Below are 20,632 nucleotides of genomic sequence, written 5' to 3' on the forward strand. Positions count from 1 at the left end.
ATTGTGCCCAGCAATAAAATTTAGGCTGACATTGTAAAGGGAAGTGGTCTATATAAGTGGACGCAGACAACTGTAAGTACATCATGAACACGAGAATCAATACGAACAAAAGTCAAACAAACAAAATGACCTTCGTTGAAGGTTTCTTCATAAACAGTGGTTCAAACTGATGTAAGTTGTTGGTGGTTAGTGTCGCCGTACATGTTAATACATCAAGAAGGCTTGGAAACCTCCAGTTCACAGTAAAAGTTTGAAACAGTCAAAACTTGTTAGAAACACACTGTGGCCGAACTTTCAAAATTAAGTACAATAAACCTCGGTTAATCCGGACCCGTTTGGACCAAAACATTGTCCGGATCAGACGAACATTCGGAATAACCGATTTCGATTAGTTCAAGTCTTACCACATTGCAAATCATTTGTACCCCAAGTTTTGTCCAAATTAGGCAACATCCGGATTTACGGAATCCAGTTTAACCGCATTTTACTGTAATATGTTCAAGAAACGAGTCTTTCAAACATATCTGCGGTTGAACAATATATGTAATTGTCATCAAATTTGAGATTTTACCAAGTTACATTCAATATCGGATTGATGTATTTAAACAATGCGCTAAACGAGCTGTGTGTAGTGTTTAAATCATCGCTTTGGACAAAAAGTTGAAGAAAGATTGTTTTATAAAAGTCAAAAGGGTCCAATACATATCTTCAATCGTGTCACTCGCTACGCGCTTTAAAGCATTTACAATAGCAGCTGGGTCTCGTCCGTACAGAAGCTTTCGCGGCAACTGATGTAAAGAAATCAAATCTCCTTCCTCTTGCAAGCTTTTCACGATTTTTTCGAGCATACAGTTTTCGTGAGAATGTCGTCTTCATAAACGTAGCCGGTTTTGGATAGTACAATGGCACTGTAACAAAAAAGTTGAAACTGCGATCAATTGCTTATTTTGTATTTCATTTTCACATTATAATTTTCAAAGATGGTTAATTTAAATTGATATCAACATCTTGCTTTTAAGATAAATTATGAACATTCCAAAATCTCTCATTTATAACGTTACAATTAAGCCATATTTGCCACTTTTTTATCATTATTATGCTGTACAGCAACTTTGATTTTTCTGAAATTACCCTATCCATCGCTTTTCAAATAATAAAAGTAAATTAGAAAGTAAGCCATAAATTTGCAAAACAAAAAAGGTCGATACAAAAACGTAAAAAGCGTCATGCTTTATTATTTGAATGTTTCTACAAAAGCTCATGCCATCCTCAGTGAAATGTGGGGCTACATTAGTTACACCCGTTTACATACATGACACGTTCGGCTATAAAGTGTGCAAACATTAAAACATATCGAAATGTTTGTGTAATATCAGCACTATAACTCCTCCAGCGTACCTTATAGTAACACATCCGAACTTGGGCGCCTCAAACCTCAGTTTGACTCTCATCATTTTCTTCTTTTCACTTCGACTCACCAACACAGTTTCATCACACTTGAAGTCGTGCCGCTTGCGGTTCTGAAAATGTACTGAGGTTAACGTTCGCTCAAACTCGCCTTAAGCACACGACCTTGATGTAACGCACATTGCCTACCCCACATATATGCGAAAATCTACTAACACCATAACTCACGGCAACCAACATTTAGTTAATTTCCGATAGGTGGCGCAAAGAGAACCAACACCTATTGGAGGGCAGGAACTTGGCCGAATGGTCTGGCGCGCCTGACCCATATACAGACATAAAAAACCTTGATCGGGATTCGTTCCCGGGAGTGTCCTGGGTTCGAAACCCGTGAAAAAAAATAACCCGTAAAATCCTAATACTTGTCCGAAGGAGGCAAAGAACCAGGTTAACCGATGTATATTAGTTAAACCACATTGCAAATTATTTGTACCTCAAGTCTTGTCCGAAATAGCCGAAGATCAGGATTAACCAGGATTTACTGTATTACTAAAAATGTCGACGTTTAGGGCTATTTGGATTGGGGTACGTCCCGTATTATTATTCAAAAAACAACAAAAATATGCTTGGTTCCCAACCTAAAAGTTTTGAAAGCATTTTTAACCTACCCCTCTTCGCTTGCTAAATGAATAATTCAGCTTATTGCTCAACATTTAGAAATTGTACTAAATATGGGTCTGTAGTGGGGTATGGTGTTAATACCCTACCCATTTATGCGGGTGTATATGTGTTCGACGTAACGCTACAAGCTTGTGGAATGGGGTCATGTGCGATTGATGTTTCCTTGTGTAAAGCAAATATGTAAAACAAGATTGGTTGTACAACGACATAACCACAAAACAGTGTTTTGCAACTGCTGGTGACATTTCGCCTTTCCTGCATATTTACTTAAACTTTAGCTGTGGTGTACCACTGGAGTTTTAGAGGTTTCATTAATGTGGTGTCAGTGAAATAGTAGTGCCATACAAAAGTTTATCCACCATATTGCTATGAATGTGCAACTTAATTGTATGAGATTTGTAGGACCCAAATTTCAGCAAGTAAATCTACCTTGTTTCCCCGCAACTTGGGCGTTCCACACGATGGTCGATCCGTTGTTAGTTTGATGATGTAGGACTGGAACTGACGCCATTTCTTCTTGGCACGAAGTTCGACTGCGATCGTAAACAGAAGTTGAATGCAAAAACCGATAGTCCACTTGTAAGTATTAACCTATGTGAGAGTAGTTTGATGGAATTTTTTGTGTTGCCAAGTCGGATCATAGTCTGCAAGACTGCAACTGATTTCCATGCAAAAGTTTCAGTACTTTGCTCAAAAGAAAAAGTGCTAAAGGTCACATCCTTTTAATAAATTCTTTTCAATAAATTTAGCAAATGTAAACTGTCCACTATTGTTTGCAACCACTCACCTATTATCTTGCCCCGAGACTTGTATTTTTCCTTTTTAGGTCGTAAAAGTTGTAGAACATAATAAGGTGTGGGGGGTGTGACTTCCGTCTGCCAGTTAGATACCGGATCCTGGTCGAACCGGATCGATTCCAGACACTCTGACAAATAAGAATCGATTGGATTTCGTAAATTAAGTTCAGGGCCAGGAACTGGCAAATATTGATTTTTTCTCTCCATTAGTTCGACTTGTGAATGAAATGTGTTCAAAGTTTTATGTGGTTTAAGGTTTAGATTTACAAAAACTAGTTTTTGGCGTAGTGTACATTTTACATCATCTAAGTGCTCTTTCCCCAAGTGTAAAACTGGATCTTAAAATAGAAAGCCATTAGATGCTTTCCTTAGATTTGTTTTAGGCGTGAATTTGTGTTTCAATTCACCCTTGACTAAAATCCCCAAACCGTTCGAAATCCTTCAAATGCCTTTCCACTAATATGTGTTTTTTTTGTTTCCCTCGTTGTTCTTAACCGGGAGTAGTATGTTTTGTGGCCGGCTTCTGGCTTAGATTTGAATCAAACCGGCTTGGTTTGGCCTGACTTCATACTCGGCATCATTTGTGTCAGAAGTTTACGAAATTTAAAACTTGAAAGTCACTGTGTTTTACACAACCTTAAACAATCGAGTCCCCACATAGTAAAGACTCATTAATGGGTAAAACCTATGCCTAAAAAGTGCATTTCGATAAATGTTTGCACATAATGTTAAATAGCTGTAACACAGTAGCATACTTTTTTCACGGATGTCGCACCAAAACGTTCTTCTGTGCCTTAAATGGCCAAGCGGAATTCTTTAACGGAATTTAGTTTTAACAGGAACAAGGCCAATTCAGTTTTTGGCAACTTTTTCCCAATAATACAACAAAACGATCCTACCCAACTTTTACTGATTTTATCATTTAAACGAGAAAGATCGCATAAACAATTCCTTACCGTAACTGTCCGGTTTAACGCATTCCAAGGTCAAGTTCTCTTCGTCCACCCAGTGACCGTTACGTTTTGTTGACTGCCATGCGTTGGTGACCATTTCCGGAAGGGGGGCTGGGTCCGCAACCCCCAACCAACCCCTGCCGCTGCTTACCTGTTTGTGGGGTAACAGTGGGTACAATTATTTAATAGAGCAACCACCCAGAGTGTACTATACTTATTGTGAAATGGTTGGTAAAAATTAATGTGAAACGTTGAGAAGTATAAGTTTATAGGTTTTGCGGCGTTTTTCATTATTCATTTTGTTTTTAGAACAGGTTTTAATAGAGTTACAATTCATCATTTCTGATGCAAAACTATTTCTAATCATAATCTAATTAAATAGAAAATGAATTTCCAAATGCTCAATTTACAGATACATCTCCGGCACAGTTTCTCGTCTTGTTTGCATGTCTGGGCAATTTAGAAAGAAGATTACCAGCTAATTTTTTAACATCTCCATCACTTTTATTTATCCACCAACATTTAACCCCATTTGAAACCCAGTGATAATTTTTTACTTCTCCCTTATGGCATTTTTGGCATTTTGGGAAAATATTCTTTTATTATGACAGTAAAATCTCTCACCTTTGACCCGACGAGCCAAAAACCGTTGGGACGCAGTTCGGTCACGTGACGTGAGAGAAATACGGGAGGGATCTGGACGTGGGAATACTCTTTTAGTTCATCGATAGATCTGAGTAAAGAATACAGCAACACTAACATTTCAACACTTGTGTTGAGCTTCTCAATATTGTAATGTTTGGCGCTAATTAGTTTTGTTTTTTGGGGAAGTTAGTATACTTTTGCAAATGTTTGGGTCAGAAACATCTTTTTCATAAATCTTTTGGCCATTAGTTTACGCTAACATCGAACGTGTTGTAGTTAAGCCAAGTACAATTTAGCAGTTCCGCTTTCCAAAAACAACATCACAAATTGTGAAAAGGGAACGGTGCCCCATAAAACAAGTTGTGAAACAGTAGTGCCGATTTTGTAACTCGGAAAAGTGGATTTTACGATTCAATTGTTGCTCTTATATTAAAACTTACAATATTTCTATCACATTTATTGTTGTACAGTTACTCTCCAAAACTATCTCCAGTATAGGGTTTGTTATCAACGGCGTAAAGGCTTGACTATTGGCATGTTATCCTTTGTGTTACATGCAATGTAGCGCGTTGCTAATGTCAGATTCACTCTACAAACCGCTGTTGACTAGTTAACACGCCAACATCCCATTGAGGGGATTGACCGAATGCACAAACAGCAACTCATGCTCCCGAAATACACTTGAGAAGGGCAAGTTCATTAAACGCTTGTCTCAACGGGGGGTGCGAAATTGGCAAATAATCAAGGACGGTTGCAAATTGTGTAGCTGGGGAAGGCTGGAGGTATTTGGTGGATATGGAACAACTAAAGGTTTGAGTATATTTTGTTGCAAACAACAAATGTTTGTACCAACACTATTGCTCTTTTTTACCAGCCTTAAAGTGGCTAAATAAAGTTGTAAGGCACGCCAGGCTTTTCGGGCCGGGTTTTAGTTCGGGCTTAAGTATAAATGAAAGTGGCTTAATTCGGGGCAGACTTTACACTCGGCTTCGTTGGTGCCGCACTTTTAACAACTCTAGGGCCAAATTCGTGCCTTAAAAAATCGTTCTTCCGGGTTTTGGGTGTGCACTTTCGAGATCTGGCCAAGTAGGAAAATCAATTACAGGCCCACATGATACTCTGGAGTGGTTTCGTTTCGTTTACCACGGGTATTAGAAGTACTTCAGTGTACAAAAATAGCACTGCGCCATTGTAACAGAAGATTACCCGATTTCGACCAGCTTATAGACTGGACTTCCAAGGTTTTGTAGACCTTCGACTCGTTCGTACGTTCCCATATATGCAAGTCGCGGGTGCCGCCTGGACACACAATGTCGGAAGCGGATACGAGTACAGTTGACCTTCTCGGCATGAACCACCAGAGGGCGCTCGACGATGTTTACTTGTCTGGGAGAAATCAGCGATCTTGCTAGAAAGTGTCCTGTCAAAAGAATGAAGTTGAGAAAATTTGCATTCAATTTTCTGTCATTTTTGGCGACTTTTGCTTCTAGTAACATACGCTTACACTCCTTACAGGATCACCTCACGACAATTGCAAACAGCAATTGCAGATAAAAACTAAAACCAAAAGGAGATGATGATGCGCACGAAAACAGTAAAAGTAAATCTTCGATGTGAAAGCATTGAGCCAATACATGTTTCGACCCAAATCTACAATACGGCTTGAGCTAAATCAGATTACGACATGGAGTGAAGGTTCAGACTTCTTGGTTCGGCAACCTCAAAACACATGAAAAAACTTTCCCAGGCCAAAGGCAAAAACATCCATACAGCCCGATTGCTAATCAACTTGGGAGGTAAAACCAAGACCACAGAATACCAAGTATGGTCATTTGAGAAGTAAATACCACCAACATCGTTTTGCTTGACGAACCCGCCGGTTTTGGCAGTTTGTCACTTATAAGCATTGTTGACCTTTTAACAGCCAAAATCATGACAGCTGTGCGGATTAGCAAGGCAGGTGGACGCAAAAAATGTCCACGAATGTACGTTGTTGCACATCAAACTGGCGGTCATTGAACTAACTGCGTCATTGCTTAATTTGATGTATGTGGCATATTATTTCTTATTCATGCCAGTTAGGATTGCTAAAATATTCAAACTTACAACAGATAGTAAAACACCTAACTCAAAAAATCTTCTCTCAGGATAACATTGCCGTTTTTGCATTTCTTCTGTACATGTTTTTAATTTGTTATTTTAAGCGTGTAAGTTCAAAGACAATTGTGTGTAGCAGACTGGCTAAAAATGCCTGAACGGTCAATGTTTTGTCACCAGCTGCATTGATAAGACTTACGGGTCGAAAAAGTGTACAATGTTTAAAATACTGCTTAAAATTGTATTTAAAAACATGTTCGTTGTTACATTATTGAGATTCAAAGCAGATATTTACTGTTATGCTCAATCCAGCGCTACATTTTACGATTCGCAATATTGTCGCGGACTATTTGGATTTTAGTTTCTAAGAAGCAGTTTCACCGCCCAACCTTGGGTGAAAGTAATTTCTCGGTCTTGATACAACCAACGTTTCTACGCAAGCAGAAGCAAGCCACATAACAGCCAAACCATGTTTTTCACAGGAGCAGGCTTTAACGTTCGTGGTTTGTGTGTCACAGTCCTGCAAGCCAACAATTCACTTTTGAACTATTAATTAGTGGTGCGCTAAACCTGCCTCAAAGCTTTCGAGCGACAACCGAATATTTGGCGAAAATAATTTTGAGACCAAAAACGCATATTCAGCCAAATAGCCGTATTATTAATATAGCCGTATATTCGTATATTAAAAGTCTTTTTTTTTAATTTAATGAAAGTAAATTATTTGATGGCGTTCCGATACAGCTTTTACAATATGTATCAGCTGCAATAAACATGATATTTTTGCAGACAACATGGCTCGTTTGTTTGCCAAGACATCGATCACATAATTTTTTTTCTTGCTTTGTGAAAAATGTGAAACAAAGTGGTTTCTAACAATTTCTTTTCTACATTAAACTGTAAGGGTGTGTTCTTGCGGGAAACCGCGGAACACCTGTTTTTTCTTGATCGAGGTATTCGATGTATATTTTGTGGTTGCCGAACTATGCGTTTATGCGCCTTGTGGGACTTTATACATATTGGGTTACAAGTGATGGAGTACTAACTTTTTTTGTAATAGAGTAATAGAAATAGTTCGCTGCAATGTGTATGGAACGATCACGCAATAAAAAAGTGATACTGTATTTCTATTTATACCGGTTAAGATTTAGGTTTCCAATAAAAAAACTATATTCTATTCGAATAGGGTTCTTATGATGCTGCAAATAAACTTACTACATTTGTACCCAAAACAAGATGAATGAAGTTTTGATTTTCTGAACTTAAATCCATTGCAAAATAGGTTAATTATCGGTCTTCGTTCGACAAGTTTAATTTACAAGTATTCTGGTCAAGTTCAAATAATTTACTGACCTCCCAAGTTGTTGTTTGATTTTGGGCTTTAATGTGGTATTGGATTTGCAGACGAGCCCCCACGAGCCCGTGTCCACGCACATTGCAAAAATAGAAGGCGTCATTAAGGCACCTGGTGTATGAATCAACCACAAGTCCATGACACGCCCAGTAAACAAGTTATGCTGCGTCACTGCTACACGATGCTTCAAGGAAACCTCACACAAGTAACGGTACTTGAAACGCAGGCTACCGCATGTCCGCCAACCTCTATAATTATGTCATTGCAAAAAACGACTCTCCACATAAGTATGGGATGTTGATGTTTTTTTGTTTTTTTTTGGTTTGAGAGTAGCAATTTGATGAAAGTTGGTTCAAATCATATATTTTCTGAAAATCGAGTCACTTTTCGGATCGAAACTACTCGACTTGTATTAAAAAATATTTACCGAACTCCAATAAAACAACCCATTTTGTGTTACCAAAAAGCAGTCCTTGGAACCATAATTTGCAAGCTTAACGTTGTATTCAGTGACTCCTGACTCGAATGAAATTGTTGTTTAAAAAAATCTTTACCAAAGATGGGTCAAAATCTAACTTTGTCTTCGGTTTTGTTTACATTAAGAAGCCTTATATAACTGGCAGACCTAATTTGAAGTTTTCGTATTTACTGCACACCTGTGTTTTTAGACCACCTCAAAAACACAACAAACAAAAACTCACGTTCACGTCGGCAAAGGCCTCGCTTCCTGACGTAAATAAACTGCTTGGCTTTGCATGCGTGATAATTCAGGTGGCACACAGAGTCGTATGTTACATCATCGGTTCCGCAGACCGCTGTGCGCTTATAGGCACCACTGGCTTCCGGATTTGCCTTGATTTCCTCAGGGGTGTAGTGGATCCTCCGGTCTAAAACATCACGACATTTGGTGCAGATGCATTTTCCTCTAATGCAGCGGCCGCCATATGTACAGTCCATTTCCGAGTAGCATTCGTCTGTGCCTAAACAAAATTTCCAGTTTTTTGAATAAACTAGGTTTAACGGCTTGGGTCCAATACGGATTGCAAATAGAAAATGAAATGCTTCATTTTGCATACGTTTTAATGTGTCACATATTGAATTTTCTTTATTTGATTTAAAATTTTCATGTAAACGTGTTTTATCCTTTACCTATCGCTATCAGTGTATATGTGCCTTAAAAATTTAGTTCACGGTTTAAAATATTGGAAATAATATGAAAGCTTTGGGCATGACAAGTTTCTCTCTAGCAAACTGAAGTTCATGGCAACAAAGTTAGTCCTAAATTGTGCAAAAGCACTTTCTTTATTTGATGAATAATAATGTACATAACTTATTTTTTGTTGTATGTTTTTCGGCCATAACCAATACTTAAAATCTGCCTTGGTATTTCACCCTCGGGTTCCGAAAAACCTTCCCGAAAACAAACAAAAACAACATTTTCATTTTTACCACACGGCCCAATATGTTTGAGGTCGATCCAAGCTTGTTCTGTGCACATAGCGTCTCTCAACGCGCAAATAGTTGGATAAGTCACCCCGTTGCTACCGCACCCTGCGGTTTCCGACCCCATTTCGGGGGTGCAGGGAAAGGTAGGGCACACACAGACTTCTTCGCCCCCCTCGCCGATTTCACACTGGCCCCCGAACCCACAAGTGTCTATATCACACAATGACGTCACCGTACCTAAAGAAATAAAGGTTCTGTTGAAAGGTTGGCTTCACAACGACAGTTACAACCTATCCAAAGTTGAAATTGGCATGTGTGGGTAACAACAGTGGGTGCAACAGTTGCATTGCGAAGTGTAATTTTATCTTTTTTAGCATTGATCTTACAGATGGCAGTTTAATAGTAAGATTCCATTTTATTTGGATAGTACAACAACTGCTCTTTTACAAATATACTCATTGGAGTTACAGTATTTAACAGGCCTGTGCATAATGCACAACAGCAATACGGTAATGAGCTCTTTTCATTATACGCTGTTAAAATATGGAAGTAATACGTCTCTTATTTTACGATTTACTGTTTACTACAGTGAAAGTTGACTTACCGACAAAACTGACGGACAGGAAAAAGCTGAGTAAACAACGAAGCATTCCTTTTCCAAATGTTACCACGCACGCGAGCAATCAACCGGTTTAATGTCAGATTCCGACATCAATATTAAGCACTTAAGACCTGTGAAACGTCTGTCGAAAACAAAACGAAGTTCCGAATAAATTACAATGCATTATTTGTATATCATTAAAGAAATTACCTATACTTTCCTATACTACTAAATACTGAAGTACAAAGCAATGTTCGAACATTCATGTCACGTACTAAACTAAATTTACGGAGATAAACCACTGTAAAGGCGGATTTTGGCAACAACGCAGCTTTCCATTACAGTCTGATATTATATACCGTACATTATTCACGGTTCTGCATCAAGCAGTTCATTGTGTTCGTAAAGGGGAGTCAACGGGCTTATCACAGTTGAATGAAACTAAATCAAATCGAAACCACATCTGAAACTCCGTCCGATATTGTTTAGAAACGAAGGGGAAACTTCAGTGCCAAACAAACACTTGTCAGTCTGAAAACAGCGTCAAGATTTGTTTCTCGTCAAACTTGTTACTTGCGCCCTGCACCCGCATCTAAAGATTGGTGTCTGATAGGACCACCGACGTGATATTATCATATCGCACACCTAAGAACATGTGAATGGTTTCCATACAGGAAGGTCAATGTTACCACAGACCTAATTGTTTATTCTGACTCACATCGTGCGAACCACATTTTGTAAGCTAACTTTGCTTCTCAAACAATAGCAAACCACAATACATATCACCGTTAAGAAAGGTGACACTATCGTATTTAAACATTTACCACATAAGTTTAAATCAACTTCCCAGAACACAAGGCACCTGCACAAGCAACTTTGTCGGTTTCCGATGTCAACAGAGCACGGGCGATTCCGATTTATGACCTTTTACGATGAACAAACACGTCCAACAATCTATCAAATATCAAATCTGAAAAGTTTTACTCGCAAACTTCTAAATGCCAACAACCTACAGACGACGGGGCCTTGAAGGGTTCGTTGCCGCAAGGCCATGCCAGAAGTTTGCGGCATTGTACACGACGGCTAAGTCTGTCAAGGGGTATTTACCTATCGCTGATAGCTTTTGTGAACTACGAGTCTAATATTTGTGCTCCCAATGTGATCCCTTATCTTTGTAATTACTTTGGTGCCTTGCAATGTCTCATGTCTGCAAGTCACTTTAATAATAGTCAGAAACGTAGCGTAGTTTTCCTGCTAATAATTGAAACGCAATTATAAACCGGACATCATGGAGCCAACACTTTGTTTCAGAACTGATGGTCTGACATTTTCTCGCTTTGTAAGGGTTGACAACTTTAATGTTGTGACGCAAGAAGACACTATTTGCTGACCTTCAGGACCTAAAGATGTTGACTCTCATGTAAGAACGCCGATTGTTAAAACATCTGCATTGTACTGCGTCCTCACTACACGCTCTTATATGGGCGTTTTCTTATATTATGCTACTTTATAAGTTCGTGTGTATTGTTTCGAACTTCTGGGACATTTTTTTGTAGTTTTGGTAGTAAGCAGGCCCTCTGTTCGTAAATCTCTCATTATATTATTTCACGCTGGTTTTTTCATCATTATTTTGTCTACCGGGTCGTTAATGCCGAAAATGTTCTGTCGAAGGTCGAAGCTTTAATCACGCTCGTCAAATAAGGCCGTATATGGTCAGGCTCTCCTAAAAATTGCTTTATGTAGAAGAATCACGTAATGTGTTTTATATGAATACGAAAAGTGCGGTTAAATATGCTTTTGCCTATTGCACGTTGTCGCCAAATCTTGAAAACTATACTTGTACAGTGCAATTTCAATCTAAATCTGATTCTAAGAATTATGAAACGGTTAGGAAACAAAAAGCTGGCAAAAAACGTTTTCAAAAACAAAGTTGACGTTAAAAACGCAATGCCTAATTTGGTGTATCACAGACTAAACAGAGTTGTAAACGGGCTTGAAACTTGAGCCCGAACCCGAAAGTGGTTTTTGGAAAGCCCGTTTATGCCCCAAAGGTTGATTGACAGGCGTATAAATTAAACGATTAAAGCCTCAGAAAATAAATGACAATCAACACAATAGACAATTGGTCTTAAACAAGGCGTTGTAGGGCTGTTTGACATTAGGCCAGGTACAGAAACTGGCTACTTAGCTAGTTAAGTTTATTTAAAAATATACTGACCTAGAGTTTAAAGTCAAGCCCGAATCAAGCCCGTTTTTTAAGAAACCCAAGTCCGAACCCGGCCCGAAAAGCCTGGCCCGACTTGCAACTCATTACTAACCGCCTTTACTATTAAACCACTTTCCTCTGAACTAATCTAAAATGCATCTCTTGAAACACGTGCAATATGCCACAATCACGGTTTAGACATTCCAAATCCCACAGTCACAGCTTGGAAACACTAGACAGGGCAGTATCTTGACTTTGTACAGAATCTGGCGTGTTTACAACTGTCTGCTACTGAGACCCACAGGCAGCTCCGCTCCCAACGATGCCTTGTGAAAAATGCCAAATATCCTTAGTGGATTCGAGCTTTATATACTGCAACAACATGTGACGTCACATGTTCTCGGATGATCGGGAGTTGCAATCAAGGGCATCGGGATTTCAATCAGCGGGTTTTTGGCAAGACAGTTTGGGTTCAATAGCGATCGGTGCATGACGAAGGCTTGACGTAATTAATCCAAGTTGGGGCACTTAGATAAACCAAAGCGCCGATTCATGTGCTCTATGTTTGTGTTTAAAGTATATGGATAATAAATTGTGCAAACTATATTGGTTTATTTTAAAAAACACTTTCTCTCACAATATAACGCCACCAACGAAAGTTATCTTACCGCCCACTGCGAGCCTGACAGTAAAATGTTTCAACGCCTGTGCTTACATGCCATTTCAAGACTTCGCTAATCTCTATCGCGTCTTTAAAATCAGCGATCTTTGAATGCGTTTCCACAACACGCCAATATTCGCTGAGCTGTTTTTCTTTCCACAAGGATGCGTATTGTGAGCTAACATCTCGCTGATTGATCCTTAAGCTTGTCGTAAAGCGAAGTTTGAGACTTGGAACTAATCCGACGTGTTTCGCTTTGACCGGGTTTGGAGCGTGCAGAAACCGCGGAGTTGCGGTTTTTACCCTGGGGTATGACCTTTCGCCCTTTCCCGACACGCATGTATCGCATTAAGATCGTATTTAACAGATGACTGCGCTGCGGTGGTTTATGCTGCGTACCAGACAACCGTACCCTTGTTTGATGGATTTGCAGCTAAAAAAATTGTCCCATAGGGTTGAACTAAAACGGCAGTACAGGCAATTCACACTAAGCTGTAGTATAACCTTGCGTTTACTCTTTTTTTGGAAACAAAATAGCCTACCATGTTTATTTGATCAGAAACGCCGAACTAATCCCACGAAAACAAAACACCAAGTTTTTAGAAGCACTACTACAGGAACTTTCGCCCTTTAGATTTCGTTTTTTTCCACTTTTCATTTCGAATCTTCACAAGAAATACTGATAAGACGTCAAATTGGGCAACAATGATGTTCTGTACGGTCAAAAGCAGAAATGAAACTAAGACATAATTCAAATATTGGTCTGAAAAAGTTTTAGACAATTTATACACTTTTACTCCTACATACAAACCACAGACAACATGTAAAACGGCAGAGCATCTTTTGTAGTGCCAATAGATTTATGTGCGATAAAGCTCCTCTAAAATGCCTCAGTATTTAAATGATGGCATTTTCGGGTGGTAACATTTTACATCAAGTTGCATATAAATTTATGTCGACACTCCCAGCTCAAATTTTTACCATTTGCTGCCGCATAACAACGCCAAGTGTCAAATCTCTTAACCACACGAACGAGGATCCGTTAGATTAGGATAGCTTAAAAGCTAAAAATAACGATAAAGTGTTTGGGCTTTGTTATCGAAAGTCTGAATTACCGGTTATTCATTACAGGATAAACGTAATTTGCTGAAATACTTGTTTTTTTGCGAGGAATGTTTCCGGATCTGCAGATAGAGTACAAGATTAATAAAGTGCCTTACTTTTCTTCTCCCTTAATAACGTATAATATTACACTAAACAACATTTACAATTTTGTCTAAGTTATTTTATTAACGTACTTATCTGCTACACTGTGCTTAGCACCTCACTGCGTAAGCTGACAACAGAATCTGTTGAAGTATCGACAAGAGTCTTTCCACACCTGTATAGGTAAATACTCCTGGTGTTCTGTCTACATTCTATTACATACGTTTAGTCTAGAAACTACCTAATTTCTTAATACAGGGGTCAGCAACCTTTCTTACAGTGCGGACCGTTTTAAAACTGGAACTTTATCGCGAAACGGCCTTTAAAATACACAACAAATGTTAAGCAATAAAATATTATTGCAAATTTAATACAGCTCATGTAAGTAACGAACCCTTTAAGGACTGTCAGGGGCCTCGGCTCTTTACATTCTTTGTTACTACAAAGTTAACCGTACAAAATTAACAGTCAGTCAAACTGCGGGCGGTTCAAATGTAGAGAAATTGCGTGCAGTTTTTGCCAACGCTGATTTTCAACAACCGTCGATGTTAAAGTGTGTGTAATATCAACTCTATTTTGAGCCCAAGTAACGATTGACTTTTTAACCTCAAATTTGTCACATTTTGCGGTCACTTTTTCAAGTGTCAAATTGGCGTCTTTGGCATTTTCAATTTGGCGTGGACAAGCGCAAGAGGTTTTGTAGTGAGCAAGCCAAATCATAAGTTTAGGTTTGCACGTCATTAATCTCCACTCACTGCACTAAAATAACTGTTTTGCGGTGTAAACCATTTGTCAGATTCAAATAGTATGCAATGATAAACGTGAACGTTATTTGTCTTGCTATACCAGTTCAACGTTTTGGTTTTTACAAATTTCGGAAATAAGAAATTGGGATAAATTCGACTGAACTAAAATGAACTGCAATTATGTGGATTTTAAGGTCGGGGAAAAAAACAACTGTTTTCTTAGCAGGTTATTGGAACATGAATAAACATCGCAAAATTGAGTGAATGGAATTGTAAATTATTTATTAATATTCTCAAAACATCACAACTCCTCAAAACAGGTGAATTGCCTGCGGGTCCACAGATAAAGTGTTTCTGATCTGTTTGCTCGTCCGATGACTTTGTGTGTGGTAACTTCCATCTTTCGCAACATTGCATATGTTTGTCTGCTCTGATAGTTAACATTAAGTGACCGCTATTAGGAAAACGGCATAATTACTTGATTGTATTTGAATGTTTTAAACCTTATCTAAAAGCCTAAATGTGAGACATAGGTCTGCTTGTGCATAAGTTATAGGAAGCCCGACCTTTACCAGTTATGATACCGGCCTTTTGTGTAACTTCAAGTACTTGTAGGGTGGTGGGCCAATGCGTAGATTTACTACTTTACCATTTACGTTTGTAAATAACAAGCTGGTTTAACCTCACATTGAACATGGAGTATGACATTTTCACACTCCCTTCCAGTATTGAGAAAAGTTGCTGTCTGTCTGGCGCACCAATGACACAGGTTTTGCTCTCTGGAATAGCGGTTAGCAGTTGTCGACATCGGCATGCTAAATATACTTGAAGTACGAGATATGCCAAGAACAATTAAAGTTTAATATGCAAGTAATAAACAGTTTCTGACGATAATTTGCAGGAAGAACGAGAAGATTTTCTCCTTTACCTGATGATCTCTATCACGTGTAAAATATTAAATTAAGTAAAGTTACGATAAGTGAGCTTTTGCTTGTTTCTAAACTACATTATAAACTCATATAAACTGTCATCCTTTTTATGAAAATGTCTGTCTTGAAAAACCATCAGATCTGTTGAGCTTGATCACAACTGTGTTTGGTTTTGGATTACATTTCAACTGTTAACATTGATCGATCACAAGCACATATTTTAAATCCTATTTACACAATGCAGAAAAAATGTTTTTTAAATAGTTAATCCACATTTTTCGACCTTGTGAATTAAAATATTGCTGCACGTATTTAACTATTACGTATTTACATCGGGTTCACCCACCTCTCTTACTTCTATTGTTGTGTGTTACGTGCACACAATCAGCATCTAAAAAGCTACCATACCACTGCTTTTGAACTCTAGATAACAAGCAAATGCCTGCATTGCGATTGGGGTGGTGCTCAGGAGTAAAGAATCTCTCAAGTACGTGTGTCATATTATCCCTGATAATGTCTTCTGTTGGTTTCCCATGGCTAGCTTTTGCCACAAGGCTGACTGCCAATCACTTGCAGTAGGGAAGTATCCCGCATTTGTTACTAACAACTTGTGGTGTTAATACAACTCCAAGGGTGTGTAGTTTGTACATTTTTTTACATAACCGATAACTATCCTTCAGATAACCGACAGCGTGGTTTAATTTCACAAACTTTTTCGTTCAACCGGTGCCCCAAGCAAAAATTTATGTAGGGCCCTTCTGCAACTTATGTTCGTTTTCCCTCGTCAAAAGACTTGGGCCATATGCTAAACCCATGCATAGCCCTGACGTATATGTTCGGCATATATGTTTCAAATGCAACAACGGCCAGTTATGGCCCTTGTACTACTTTGTATGTAAGAACCTAGCTTGTTCTAACAAGGCACTTCGCAATGCCACACTTAATTTATGTAAGAAATTACTTGAAAAGTACATAATCTGAGTTAACCTTATAAATAAATACCACGTTATTGTATAAAATTCTCTTTTATTCAAACGAATAAGCACAATGAAACGACCATTAGGTGTTCCTTCAGGCTTGTTCTGTAGATTTCATGCGTTGCTGCCTCCCGCCATCCCAATCAGCCACTCTGTTGAACACTCGTTTTATTGCGTTGGCTATTTCCTTTTTGTTGGCACCTTGATGGCAACAAGTGTTGTGTAGAACATCTAAAAAGTAATGTTTTTCAAAGAGACATCATAAAAGCAATTAAAAGAGCAACATTTATTGCATTAAAAGCACAATATATTGACATTTTTACACTAAAAAATGGTTCAAACAAAACCTGGAAATTAACATGCCATTTCAAATAGATTTATACATTAAGTAATAACTAAAATATCTGAAAACTTGTTAATACTCAGTATATCTTGTACTACTTAAAAACACCAATCAACACTTTCAACTGCAAATGATAAAACTATCTTGGAACTCAATAACAATGCAATTACATTTTAAAAGTATTCAGAACAAGAAACTCCTCGATCAGACAAATTTACCTTGAAAAATTGTGTAGAGTTGGTGGCTTTTAGTGATGGGACGATACCAGGTTTTAAAGCGAGTACCGATACCGAGTACGAGTACCACATGTATATACCTTCGATACCGAGTACGATTACCGAGTACTTAAGTACAGTGTTGTACTTAGTTGCATATCACCTGCTAATTTATCTGCCATGGCCGGCGTACAGGCGTGCACACACACATGCAGAAAAAAGTAATCTCCATACGATAGCGAAAAAAATACCTAACCTGGCGGAACTTTTTCCCAAATTTGTGCTGTCCGAAGCATATATTGGCACAAAGTTTTCAGTGTTCTTATAGTGTAAATCGGCCTTCGGTACTCGCACGTTGGTATCGAAAACTGAGACAAAATATTTCGATACCGAGTACGAGTATCGATACCACTGAAATCGTTCGATACCATCGATACCGAGTACCGAGTACCGGGTACCCGTCCCATCACTAGTGGCTTTTAAACGCTCGTTTCACTTGTTGACGGCTTCTTCCCATTCCAGACCAAGAAAATTGCATAGCTAAGTTTTTGGCCATGAATACTTTCAAAAAGTTGCGAAAGGTTGCTCTAAGACACTTCACCTCCACTTGCTGTGCCAACAACTTTGGATTCTGTTTATAACAAGGTTAATCATTTTCTATAGTCTGCATGACAATTAACTTCAAACAGTAATACTGTACCAGAGATTGCTTTAAATTTTCCTCCAGCTCTTTCTCTGTACAGGCAGGTTCCATTTTCCAAAGTTTAGTTGAAGTGCTAGAGTTACTGCTCATTGTAACATTCCAATACCAAAGTCGATCAAGTTTTTCATTTAAAACATGAAGTTGTTTTCCTATGAAAGCATAGCCACTTCGGATCTCATACACTAAATCATCACTTTGATATTTTTTATGCTTGGATTGGAGAAAAACTTTTTGAGGACTTTTCCTGATAACACAAAGAAAACAGTTTTAACTGCAGCAAACTATGTAAAGCCTTTAATGTCCAAAAACCTTTTATGCTTTCTGATGCAATTATCATTTTGAGCTGCTGCTTGTTTGTAAATACTTCGACTGTCTGTTCTCACAAGTGGAGGTGGTGTATAATCCTCATATGCTGATGTCTCACTTAAGATTGCAGTAGTATAACTCTTTTCCTCACATTTTTGATAGCTATCTTAAAAAATAAGATAAATTTTTCGTTTAAATATGGGTGTTTTTGTAAATACCATATTACTACATACTAGATTCACAAAGAATCACACAACTGTGTTCTTTCCAGTCCTCCTCAGGTTCAACTTCAATTTTGGCTAAAGCTTTAATATCTGCATTTAAGTCAGGCGGCCATTTACACTGAGAATACCCAACCATCCATCTGCGTGGCACTATGTCTGTTGAGCCGCTACTAAACTTTAAGCACACAAATTTCTTCATAGTTGAACCACTTGCCTGCAAAACACCAAAAATCATTATGTCATATGAAACAATACTATAGCTACCAAGTCATCTCTATGTAGTAAAACAAAGCACTTTTTTGGTATGTTGAAAATGGGCAATACATGGTAATCAATACACCAATTAGAATTTTATAAGAATTTGTTTGTAAAAAAGTTCTACTTTTGCATACTAGTGTACAACAAATTAAATGTTAAAATCTGCAATAGCTATGTCAAAAACCACACAAAAACAATCACTAGGAAGTCAGACATGGTATTTCTCTTAATAACAACAGAATAAGACAAGGCAACTTCTCTCATGAATGACAATGATTCTTCCCCAAAGTATTTACCGAGCATCACATTTGTCATTTTACTTCTACAAAAGGGTTTACTCACTTTTGAGATTTTCAACAGTTCCAGTAAAACAATTCAAACTCGTTTTCGTTTTGATTTGAAACAAAATATTGAGCCTGAAAGCGATTACTTCAGATACAAAGAACAGCAGTCACAGAGTCACGTGAGCGCAACGTGCGAGGTGCGACGACAAACAATTGCGCAATATGCTAAATCCGGCACATTAGAATTCAAATCCACAGCTATGCGAAAATCACACAATGCTCACAACATCACAAAAAATGCAAAACAAAATACAACGAATTTATCCTGCAATAATTTATATCAAACCTCGGAACAATTCAAACAAAATTATAATTTTCATCAAATTTTGTTAAATCCAAATTTCCGATTGGACTATTTTATCGTTAAACACTGCAAAATTGTTTTAATCCTGTTAAATTAAAATAAAGAATGTGCAAAGTCCATTCAAAATGCTCCTTGCCGTTATAAGAATAAATTATAAGTCAAACATGATTACCTATGTATTAGACGTGGTATATCTACCTCAGGATTATATTCCCTTCACCAGACTTTTACCAGACAAAACAAATATGGCATATCCATGGCAATGTCAGAAAGGCCATATCGTAGATATGCCGCACGTAAGTTATACAAGACTTTTATATAAACGGGGATAATTTTTGATTGGGGCGATTCTAAACAAAATACAAGTTATAATTCTATGAACTTTGCTGACGTTTCGCCCACCAGAAGCGTAGGGATTCTTTAAAGCAATTAGTAAAATATTTGCGAGCACACAAGCGAGTTTCCTTTGATGACAAGAACGGCAAAAAGAATTAAGTTGAAAAGCGAGTCAAATTGTATCAAAAGCCACTTAAACACAACAGTGTGCTACCTCGTTGAAGCAATGTGATAACTCTCTAGTGCTCTTTACCAGTAAAAAGCGACCAAAAATCACACTCGCTAGGTGGCAGACGGGTATCGTTACCTTTATATAGCTGTACCAAGAACTTGGCCGAAAAAAAAAAGAACTTGGCCAAATGGTCTGGCGCGCCTGACCCACATGCAGACATAAAAAACCTTGATCGGGATTCGTCCCCGGGAGTGTCCTGGGTTCGAACCCCTTGAGAAAAAAACGAACAAAAAAAAAGAATATTTACGTATTCCATAAGTAGGCTAAGCATTTATAACAGCAGAAAATTCCCGTTGATGATTCTAGGCGTAAAGTAACTCTGAAGACAAACTTGATGGTTTGTCGATGTCGGATTTAACGCTGTCATATGGATATTATGTTATTGCCTCAGTAAAAAACAAAAACATTCGACGAAAAATGAAAAGTTGCAAAAGGTAAAACAAATGATTTACCATTAGGGTTTACACCACACAGAAATTGATAAACTTGATTCCATATCTTTGTGTCAAAAATTGTCCTACAATATAGTAGTTGTGTGGCTTAAGTTTAGTCATGGTTTTTGAAAGCTTTTGCCCTAAGCCAGTGGTTCTTAACCTTTTTGGTGTGGTTTCCCACTAAAGTAAATCACCAAGTCCGAATTTCCCACTCTGTTATTTTTATAATC

General features: G+C 38.1%; 2 protein-coding genes across 3 annotated transcripts; both read right to left on the bottom strand.

Annotated features, from left to right (window-relative positions):
* Positions 1-7: 7 nt before the first annotated feature.
* LOC145209072 (uncharacterized) lies at positions 8-10,115 on the bottom strand. Its single transcript, XM_080079321.1, has 10 exons — positions 9,982-10,115; positions 9,381-9,614; positions 8,633-8,911; positions 5,690-5,903; positions 4,463-4,571; positions 3,842-3,989; positions 2,876-3,013; positions 2,518-2,621; positions 1,399-1,520; positions 8-908 (listed from the first exon to the last, which is right to left on the bottom strand). Exons 1-10 carry the CDS (start codon positions 10,025-10,027, stop codon positions 830-832), a joined length of 1,473 nt encoding a protein of 490 aa, XP_079935447.1. The 5' UTR covers positions 10,028-10,115; the 3' UTR covers positions 8-829.
* A 6,672-nt stretch (positions 10,116-16,787) lies between these two features.
* On the bottom strand, positions 16,788-19,305 carry LOC145209254 (uncharacterized). Of its 2 annotated transcripts, XM_080079521.1 has the most exons (6): positions 18,504-19,305; positions 18,274-18,436; positions 17,962-18,208; positions 17,742-17,892; positions 17,265-17,295; positions 16,788-16,934 (listed from the first exon to the last, which is right to left on the bottom strand). In XM_080079521.1, the coding sequence occupies exons 1-6, from the start codon at positions 18,727-18,729 to the stop codon at positions 16,847-16,849; spliced, it is 906 nt and encodes a 301-aa protein (XP_079935647.1). In that variant the 5' UTR covers positions 18,730-19,305; the 3' UTR covers positions 16,788-16,846. The 2 variants fall into 2 exon arrangements, with proteins under 2 accessions (XP_079935647.1, XP_079935646.1); XM_080079520.1 differs by lacking the exons at positions 16,788-16,934; positions 17,265-17,295 and having other exon boundaries at positions 17,317-17,892; positions 18,504-18,708; positions 19,095-19,305.
* Between the last annotated feature and the right edge of the window lie 1,327 nt (positions 19,306-20,632).

The sequence above is a fragment of the Phallusia mammillata genome, chromosome 1 (genome assembly GCF_965637545.1).
Source record: "Phallusia mammillata chromosome 1, kaPhaMamm4.hap1.1, whole genome shotgun sequence".
NCBI lineage: Eukaryota > Metazoa > Chordata > Ascidiacea > Phlebobranchia > Ascidiidae > Phallusia > Phallusia mammillata.

Excerpts from the sequence above, each read along its gene's own strand:
- LOC145209072 (XM_080079321.1), bottom strand. The coding sequence starts at position 10,027 with ATGCTTCGTTGTTTACTCAGCTTTTTCCTGTCCGTCAGTTTTGTCG. Across the intron at positions 3,990-4,462 it reads TTTGGCTCGTCGGGTCAAAG|GTAAGCAGCGGCAGGGGTTG; the intron begins GTGAGAGATTTT and ends CCCCACAAACAG. Across the intron at positions 909-1,398 it reads TTCGGATGTGTTACTATAAG|TGCCATTGTACTATCCAAAA; the intron begins GTACGCTGGAGG and ends TTTTTGTTACAG.
- LOC145209254 (XM_080079521.1), bottom strand. The coding sequence starts at position 18,729 with ATGATTTTTGGTGTTTTGCAGGCAAGTGGTTCAACTATGAAGAAATTT. Across the intron at positions 18,209-18,273 it reads TGCATCAGAAAGCATAAAAG|GAAAAGTCCTCAAAAAGTTT; the intron begins GTTTTTGGACAT and ends TTGTGTTATCAG. Across the intron at positions 17,296-17,741 it reads ACAAGTGAAACGAGCGTTTA|AAAAGCCACCAACTCTACAC; the intron begins AAAGCCACTAGT and ends CGTCCCATCACT.